The sequence below is a fragment of the Lithobates pipiens genome, unplaced genomic scaffold, assembly GCF_037356315.1.
Source record: "Lithobates pipiens isolate NorthernLeopardFrog02 unplaced genomic scaffold, aLitPip1_a1.2 Scaffold_18, whole genome shotgun sequence".
Taxonomy (NCBI): domain Eukaryota; kingdom Metazoa; phylum Chordata; class Amphibia; order Anura; family Ranidae; genus Lithobates; species Lithobates pipiens.
Genome location: NW_027507758.1, coordinates 619278763 through 619288758, shown reverse-complemented (window position 1 = coordinate 619288758; position 9996 = coordinate 619278763). Strand labels below are relative to the sequence as shown.

The following is a 9996-nucleotide window of genomic DNA, read 5'->3' as shown; positions in this document are numbered from 1 at the left end:
AGAGGCTGCGTCCATCAATGAACGTAAGACAAAATAAGTTCCATTGTTGATATCGGTGAAAGGCAAAGTAAAACCCATCAGTGCTGTCAGGGAGATAAAATAAGCCCCGTCATTGGTATCCGTGGGATAAAATAATCCCCACCATTGGGGTCAGTGAGCGCAAAGTCTAACCCCATCCCAGCACTGGTGGTCAGTGACGTTCGTTGGGACGAAACGTGTCAGGCTTGCTACGCTTGCTCCCCATATTGCTCTTTGTTCCATTTTTCCATTCCATTTTTATACTCGTGATCACCAGTTTTTATGTACTTATTTATATATGATGTACAGTAATTTTAAATAAACTTTTGTCATTTTTGACCTGCGCCATATAGAGCTTTTCCTTTTTTTTTCCTACTCTCACCTCGGTTCAATTGACCTCTTGAGGGCTCTCCCACGGAGTGGAGGTTTTTGCCATATATTGGAGAACTACAAGGATTGAGGAATATAGCATGGACCATCACCACTGAAGAGTGGTCGTATCGTGTCTGAAGTGATTTCTCTCCTGCTAACCTAAACCGTGAGACATTCGGCCCACACAAACTCGATTGACCCACTACCGCTGGTAAGTGGGTCCACCATATTCGGTAAGAGTATCCATCTATATCTTTTTATGACAGAGGATTTCTTCATAATCTACAGCCTCATTGCCAGTTTTAAGTTGTCTAGACCATTTAAATTTTTGCTTGTATTTGATTTTATTTATAAATATATATTTTTTTTTCTTCAGTTCACAATAGTGAACTTTGAATTTTATGTTTGTTCATCACACTGGTTATATGTCACGTGTATATATACTATTTAATTCACTATCATTTTGAGCGCTACACTGTATTCCTTTTATAGTGGTGGTACCTGCCTGATTATACATTCCCGCTGCTTCTCTGCTGATGTCGGAGTTATATTTTCACTGTCAGAAAGGAGATCACGGCTCCCAACAGTCTGGTATAATTGCAGTGCCTGGTGATGGAACCCAGAGAGTGTTCCAGCAGTCATCGCCTCACTGCTACTCTCTCTAGTCTACAGGGTCCTGGAACCTGCAAGACACGTTTCTCGAGGCTGCAGTTCCTTTGAGCTCCAGAAGGTGGTAATCTCACAAAAACAGAGACAGGAAGTAATGTCAGATACAGACAGGAAGTGATGTCTGGTATAAATAGGAAGTTCCCGGTGAAAGTTGAGCCAGAGGGAAGTAGAGAGGAGTCATTGCTGGAAGTGGCAGCAGAGGAGGTAATAAGATCTTATTTTCTATTTACACCCAGTAACCCCCCGTCATGTCCGTCCTCTTCCACCATAGTCACTGGGATGTCTTTTATCTCCAGCAGATGATGATACACACATATATAGTGTGGAAACCTAGATTAACCCCTTTAGGGGCAGGACTTCCCCCACATACGGGGCCTGGAAATTCTCTTCATTTTGGAGATGTGTCACCTTCCCACCTTAGCCGTCTCTCGTAACTTACGGGGCCGGAAAATTTCCTTAGTTTTGGAGATGTCACCATTTTACCAGTCTCTTGTAACGAAGGATGACGTTCAGATTTGGCCTCTACTGAATTATGACCCCAATTTCCAGGATTTGTATTTTAGTCTACTTTTGGTGCTGATCCATAATGCCCTGCTCGGCCTTGTACCTTGAAATGGATTTGCACAGAGCACCCCAGATCCTTTACTTCTCGGGTTCTTCTTCATTGCTCCTGGCCCCTCCCGCCTATTGAGTGAACCCACATAAAGCAGCTTGCTATGGGGGGCACCCGTGCCAAGTGTCTCCCTGTGTCCATTCAGAGACGAAGCCCCGGTTCGACCCCACCCCTCTCACTCCTGATTGGCTAACTGACTTTGAAAACAGCAGGAGCCAATGGTGCTACTGCTGTGTCTCAGCCAATAAGGAGGAGAGTCCAGGACAGCTAATCTCGTGGACATCACTGGGGAGAGATGGGGCTCAGGTAAGTATCCGGGGGTGCTGGGGAAGTTGCTGCAAATAGAAGTTTTTTTTATCTTAATGCATGCATTAAGATAAAAAAACTTCTGACTTTACAACCACTTTATGGATCCCTCACTGAGGGTGCTGACCTTTAAACTATCTCCTTCCGCCAGCCAGATGTTATACAACAGTTATTGGGGACAGTTCTGGAATCCTCTGACTATGAAAGATCTCTTCATACACCCAGCAACCTGTAAGCCTTTCATCATTGTTTTCCCTCAGAAGTCCCCTGTTGTCAGCCTGTGCCTCTCTGCCTGTACATAATTTATCTCAGACACTGACACTCCACTAATCAGTCATGTTCTTGTTTTGAACTTTGCCATAAATGGCATAAAAGCTACGTCCAACCACCAATGTGGTGTGGTCTGCTCTCGTTTCTTGGTGTCACTTCATAAGCCCCACCCATAACAGTGATCCTTAATATAAAAGGGGGTGTAAGATCATCCAACAATGTAGCGAGGAGGTTGACAACCCCGTTCCTCAGTTTAAGTGGACATCTGTTTAACTTAGAAACCATGTAATCAGGCTGAGACAGAAGTAAAGTTAAATCACACTTGTTTAAAAATAAAGGTAAAAAGAACAAACATAGTCAAAACATAGCCAAAGTTCAGTAACCGGAACCGATAGTCAGACAAGCCAGAAGTCAGGGATCAATGTAGCGGAACAGCAAGCAGGATCTGGAGCCAGAAGTGATGTCAGCAAAACAAGTCTTGAACGGGATCACAGGAGATCGTTTCTGTGATGTTGACCAAGACGAAGGCAGAGATCCACTGGGCTGAACGGCTTAAGTAGGCAGGACTAACGAGCAGGATATCATCAACAGCTGAGTAACTGTGGAGAGATTGGAGCTGCCAATTAGCCGACAGCTGAGCGGCCAGCTCTGAGAAGGAAGGGCTGAGCCCAGCCCTGACAGCAACGCTACTAAGACCCAGTCTGATGTATTACTGCATATGGTCTAGTAGGGTAGGTTGAATACCACATAATTTTAACCACTTTGAGTGAAGAAAGTAGGTAAGGAAAGAATATGAGAGTAAAGAGGGGGGTATGTAAGCAGTCCTGGGGGTCACCTAGCATTAAGATTTGTTGGGTGGCGATGCTATTGATTAGAAATGATGCAGTAATCAAGTAATGATCTGTCACAATTAGGCAGGAGGAAGTGGTGGATCCACAGTTGTCATATTTTTGTATACATGAGGTGCCTATCTTCTAGTGGGGTTTCAATCTTAGCGTGTATTATAGCTTTAGTAACTCTGCAAGCAAAAGCTTTTAAAAATACAAACACTAGAGGGAAACTGCTTCCTACACATGTGCAAATAACTACTGGGGGCAGCCCGACTATTAACCCCTTACATCCCCATCCTAACAATGTACAATCCATACCCTTCAGATAATTCTCCGCTATCCGTATACAGAGCAACTTGCGTAGATCACATGACCACATCAATGAGGATGGAGGAGGACCAAAGTCACCTGACTGAGAGGATACTAAACCTCACCCTGGAGATCATCTATTTGCTGACTGGAGAGGTGAGGAGGATTTTGTGAGATTGTACAACATCAATCTTCTCTCTATTAATAATAGAGAGAAGACCTGGCTGGAAGGTGAGGAGGATTCTGGGAATGTGACATGATATTACTGTTTTTTTTTTCTTGAATAGAGTTTTCCACCAGTGAAATTTGGAGATCATATGACCATCACAGTGCCTCCAAATCACTCCCTGACACCTGACATAAACAGCAATAAGAAGATTCTAGATGTCACCAAGAAGATGATGGAGCTGCTGACAGGAGAGGTGAGGAGGATTCTGGGAATTCTGGGACATTATCCAGTAACAGACAAGGGATGTGTCTGGATGATGACTGTATCATTGTGTGTGTCAGGTTCCTATAAGGTGTCAGGATGTCACTGTCTATTTCTCCATGGAGGAGTGGGAGTATTTAGAAGGACACAAGGATCTCTACAAGGACGTCATGATGGACAATCATCTGCCCCTCACATCACCGGGTAAGATGAGACTCTGGAGGTCCTAGTAGATTAGCATGCAATGCCAAGTTGTAGCAAGCAAGGCCAGTAGAATATTCGCATTTATTAAAAAGGATAATTTATTCCAGAGATAAAACTATAATTCTACTACTTTACACATTTCTGGTTCGGCCACACCTTGAGTATGCCATCCAGTTCTGGTCCTCAGGAAGAATGTGCTGGACCTGGAGAGAGTCAAGAGAAAGCAAACAAAACGAATAAAAGGGCTGGAGGACCTCAGTTATGAAGAACAATTACACACATTAAACCTATTCTTCCTGTAGAAGAGACGCTAAAAAGGAAATGTGATAGCGATATACAAACATCTTAATGATGAGCCTAGCATAGTGAGGAAACCATTCATTCTCGGGTCACTCAAGAAGATAAGCGGTCACTCAATGAAGGTGAAAGTGCCCAGTAGGCAAGTGTTTTTTTTTTGTTTTTGTTTTTTACTGTGACATCAGAATCTATAGATGGGCAACTCCTATCTTTATATTGATTAGTGGTTCCAAATCATTAATAACTACTGCAGTAGGGAACAGACACAAAAGATACACTCTGCATCTTTCCACATAACTGTTCTGCTTTATTATGACGCAATTGAAGGTTTTTATACACATGATTACGTAGGTATCACATTAATATTACAATTGTACGTTTATGGTAACAAGGGGCGTGACATAGGCAGACTAATTCTAATCAGGACTCGAAAGAATGCAAACATGTAATGAAAACATTATTAGTGCCGTGTGCACAGTGAGGGAATTGTGCAATACATACAAAATAGAATACAATTATATACAGAACTTACAAATTTACTTTACAACTGTTAGAGCGGTAAGGATGTGGAACTCTCTTCCACAATCAGTGGTTTCAGCAGGTAATGTCGCAAATTAAAAAAAAACTCTTAGATGGGCATCTTATTAAACACAATATACAGGATATGGCAAATGGTAGAGACATAATTCACACATACATCCACACAGGATGGACTGGTGTCTTTATTCAACCTTACCAACTATGTAAATATGTAAAGAAGTGAGCAGTATGGAGGGTTCAGCTAGATCCCCCATCATCTGATAAATACAATATGTAGCACCCTCTTAGATAGGGGTTAGGATTAGGTAAATTTAGTTATGGCTCACTGTATCCAGTGTAGCTGCTGTTTTTGTTGTCAGGCAAATTTAGTTGTGCTCACTGTAATCAGTGGAGCTGTGTGATTAGTTAGGTCTGTTCAGTGTTTCACTTGCTGCTGGTTTGTTTTCCCTCTCTTTTATTCCAGAGAACTGTGGATCTCTCTGCAACAAAAGTGTGGAGCAAAGCAAGCGAGCACCATGAATATTTATACAGCCTTGGCCAATCTCAGGCAGGGTGGCCCTGAAGGCTGCTGGGAGTCTGTATAAACACTCTGATACACAGAGCATCAAGGTCTTTTCCTTCAAGAGAGGAACGCAGCCTAAGGGGGGGCTGGTTGCCCTCTTAGGAAACCCTGCCATGTGGTTGCTGTTCGTGAGGCCTCAGCTTGGCTGCCTGAGGGCCTGCATTGCTAAAGTTAAAGAGAGCTGACATCTGGTCTGGTATCAGAGGATAAAGATGTTAGAAGGCGGCAACCAACTTTCCAAGGATATTTGTGAGTACAGACTGCTATGAGAGATCTTAGAGACTTTTGTGCTGCTGCCAACCCTTTGGTGCTAGAGAGTCAGCTGTGTATTTGTGTAAAGGGGCATCGGCTGGTGTCCAGAAGAGCTCAGTCTATCTGATTCTTTGTGAAGGGACTCTGCTCTGATTTCTTAAAGAAAGGAGACTTCAAAGCCAAGTCCACACTTTTGCAAGGCCTTTAGCTTTGGTTCTACAGAAGGAAGTTTGCTGTCCTCATCTTGTACATAGCTCTCACTCAATTCCCCAACCCTATCTAAGTTACCCTAAAAATAAAAACACCAAAAAGAACACCCCTGGTCTTGTCAATGAGCCAAAGAGTGAGTGTGATCCGATGCCTAGCTGTAGGGCATTTACTGGGAAAAAGAACCCAGGGCATATTTCCAGCAGCCCTTCTATCTGATACAAACACATAGAAATAATGTATTCAGTCAGTGTGTGTTCTTACAGATGGATCCAGTAATGGGAACCCACCAGAGAGATGTCCCCGTCCTCTGTATTCCCGGGATTCCACACAGGAAGGTCACACCATTCCTCACCATCATCAGGTAGGTGAGAAACAATCACTGATAGTATCATTAGGATCCGTACATTATCTGCTTTGTTACAATTTATGTCCTTCTTATTATATATTCAGAGTGGAAACCGGAGAGAGTCTAAAGCTGAGGTTAAAGAAGAGATAGAGGATGGGGTGATGGAGAAGTCAGAATCTGTAAAAGGACACAAAGATCTGTACCAGTCATCGAGCGACAGAAACCAACCAGAGACATGTCCCCGTCCTCTGTATTCCACACAGGAAAATGGCACCATCCCTCACCATCATCAGGTAGATGATTGATAATTATTGTTCGTTATAATTTATATACAACATGTTTGTTATAATAAATGTATATTGTATATTCAGAGTGAAAACCTCAGTGATGGTAATATTGTTGTTAAAGAAGAGTATAAAGAAGAGGATGAGGAGTATGGAGTGATGGAGGAACATTCTGAAGGACACAAGGATCTCTACATGGACATTATCATGAACCCACCAGAGAGATGTCCCCATCCGATGTATTCCCGGGATTCCACACAGGAAGGTCACACCATCCCCCACCATCATCAGGTAGATGAGGAACAATAACTGATAGTATCATTAGGATCTGTACATTATCTGCATTGTTACAATTGATGTCATTTTATGTTATATTCAGAGTGTAAACCTGAGAGATTCTAAAGTTGAGGTCAAAGCAGAAGAAGAAGAGAGGTATGTGAGGGATGATCAGCAGTCTATGGAGGAGGATGGAATAACGGGGACATTTAAAGAGGAGGACACTCCTACAGAGATCAGCACAGGTGGGTCATTAACACTAAATACATTCCTTCACCCATACTGATCACTGATTGGTCCAGAGTAGGGCAAGGACTGGTTGATATCAGCCTGTAATCCCCTGGTCACTTTCCTAAGCTGTGTTCCCCGTCCTGTATTCCTGTATTCCTCCCAGATAGTCTTCCTTCTCCGTCCTGTATTCCTTTATTTCTCCTGGATAATCTTCCTTCTCTGTGCTGCAGACACAATTTATCTATCTAGACTGGATTTATGGAGATTCTGGGGCTTTATGTAGATTTTCACCATAGGCGTTGCTCCACCTAATAGCCTAGGAAAATGTGGATTTTATTTAAACTCGTTTAAAAAATGCTTGGCCTAGACACCTGGGGCATGTGCCTTGGGTCTTCTTCTTCATGCCCGGGTCTAGTAAGATCTCTGACAGAACAATTTGCCCAGGTTTACTTGCTGTGTTATTTGCTGGCTGTGCCGGGTGGAGGGATATACAGCATGTCGGGTGTCTTTTTGAAATTTTATTGCAGTACTTGAATAGTTGAGAGTGATGAGAGTGCAGGATACATCAAAGCACAAGAGGAGGACAGATTCTCAAGCATGGTCCTTCAATTGCAGCCTTACGTATTGCTGGAGGTGGAGGTGACAGCCAGTCCATCTGTGATGCTATATTTTTTAATGGCTCTTCAGTAACAGTCTGCCTCCCAGGACAGAGGTACCAAGACTGAGAGAGCTCTGAAAGGCTCTCTCAAGCATTTACCTTCACCCCGGCCCCCTTCTGGGATCCCCCTCGCAGGAATTGGCTCAGTCCAGGTAAGTATTCTTAATCCAGTGGCTGACCCTTCTACTCTATTTATGTAAGTTTCTTCCAGAGGCAGGCAGGTGCAATTAACAACCCGGCATAGGGAGACCTGACCAGACATAGAAAATAGATTGCTGCTCCACTGAGTACAGCAGAGCCAAAACTAAATGTATCCAGCCTAGGGCAGGTCAATACATGTACATTGCATACTCTAAAAACTATATAGTCCTAACTATAGTGCCTTGCGCAATAAGCTGTATGTTACATACTCCTGGCCCCTGCACTACAAACTATATTGTATATTACATACTCCTGATACTATATAGTCCTAATTGTCATATCTTATACAATATGTTGTAAATTATGTAGCACCCTCTAGTATGTGCTAGAAGTAGAGTAGGTACATTTTAGTTTAGTTCATGGCTAAGTCTGAACTATGGAATCTGGGTTAGGGTTCAGTGGAGTTTAGGGCTGGGTGACTCATCCTGCCAGCTCTCTGGTGTCTCCCTTTGGTCTAGAAGGTTGGAGAATCTTCTAGAATTAGTGGGAGGAGGTAAGGAGGAACTGCCTTGAATATTTATGGAGTCTTAGCCAATCCTCAGAGGTAGGCTGGCAGGGGGCTGAGACCACTCCATAAATAGACATGAGCTTTGTCAGCAGGGGCAGTCGGGTTGAAGATGGAGATTCAGAAGATGGATGACCTGTCTTGGGTTGGGGATCAGGTGCTGGAAGGATCCTGCTACAATGCACAGGAGGAATATTTCCTGGAGGCATGGGAGCAAAAGAGAACAGAATGAGTAGTCAACACCGCTGGGGACTAACAAGGTGTGTGTGTGTGTGTGGGGGGGGGGGGGACTTCCACATGTAGACAGTTCTCCCCTTCTATTGGTTGAACTAGATGAACTTGTGTCTTTTTTCAACCATACTAACTATGTATACACTATATTACCAAAAATATTGGGACGCCTGCCTTTACACACACATGAACTTTAATGGCATCCCAGTCGTAGTCCGTAGGGTTCAATATTGAGTTGGCCCACCCTTTGCAGCTATAACAGCTTCAACTCTTCTGGGAAGGCTGTCCACAAGGTTTAGGAGTGTATCTATGGGACTATTTGACCATTCTTCCAGAAGCACATTTGTGAGGTCAGGCACTGATGTGGACGAGAAGGCCTGGCTCGTAGTCTCCACTCTAATTCATCCCAAAGGTGTTCTATTGGGTTGAGGTCAGGACTCATGGACCTTGCTTTGTGCTCTGGTCCAAATCATTTGGTGGAGGGGGGATTATGGTGTGGGGTTGTTTTTCAGGGGTTGGGCTTGGTTTCAGTGATGGGAACTAAAGTGTCAGCATATCAAGACACATTGGACAACTTCATGCTCCCAACTTTGTGGGAACATTTTGGGGATGGCCCCTTCCTGTTCCAACATGATTGCACACCAGTGCAAAAAGCAAGGTCCATAAAGACATGGATGAGCGAGTTTGGGGTGGAGGAACTTGACTGGCCTGACCTCAACTCGATAGAACACCTTTGGGATAATTTAGAGCAGAGACTGTGAGCCGGGCCTTCTCATCCAAAATCAGTGCCTGACCTCACAAATGTACTTCTGGAAGAATGGTCAAACATTCCCATAGACACACTCCTAAACCTTGTGGACGGCCTTCCCAGAAGAGTTGAAGCTGTTATAGCGCCTCCAAAGGGTGGGCCAACTCAATATTGAACCCTACGGACTAAGACTGGGATGCCATTAAAGTTCATGTGTGTGTAAAGGCAGACATCCCAATATTTTTGGTAATATAGTGTATACATAGTTAGTCTGGTTGAAAAAAGACACAAGTCCATCTAGTTCAACCAATAGAAGGGGGAAAAAAATCATGCAATCCTGTATACACAATGTTATACCTACAGTTGATCCAGAGGAAGGCAAAAAAAAAAAAAAAACTGCAAAGCATGCTCCAGTTTGCTCCAGCAGGGGAAAAACGTTTATTCCTCATCCCCTGAAAGGCAATCGGATATTACCTGGATCAACTTTACCTATAAATGTCAGTATCCAGTTATATTATGTACATTTAGGAAAACATCCAGGCCTTTTTTTTAAAACAATCTACTGAGCTGGCCAGAACCAGCTCTTGAGGGAGTCTATTCTACATTATTATTAAGCAAAAGGTGATAATGAGGG

At 43.4% G+C, this 9996-nt stretch overlaps 1 protein-coding gene across 1 annotated transcript in view; it reads left to right on the top strand.

Annotated features, from left to right (window-relative positions):
- Positions 1–1289: 1289 nt before the first annotated feature.
- LOC143986849 (uncharacterized) overlaps positions 1290–9996 on the top strand; it is a 48032-nt gene continuing 39325 nt past the window's right edge. The window contains 7 exon segments of the mRNA XM_077485258.1: positions 1290–3543; positions 3675–3809; positions 3898–4021; positions 6146–6243; positions 6333–6521; positions 6600–6803; positions 6892–7033. Of these exon segments, the coding sequence (XP_077341384.1) occupies positions 3382–3543; positions 3675–3809; positions 3898–4021; positions 6146–6243; positions 6333–6521; positions 6600–6803; positions 6892–7033 (1054 nt within the window). The 5' untranslated portion in view covers positions 1290–3381.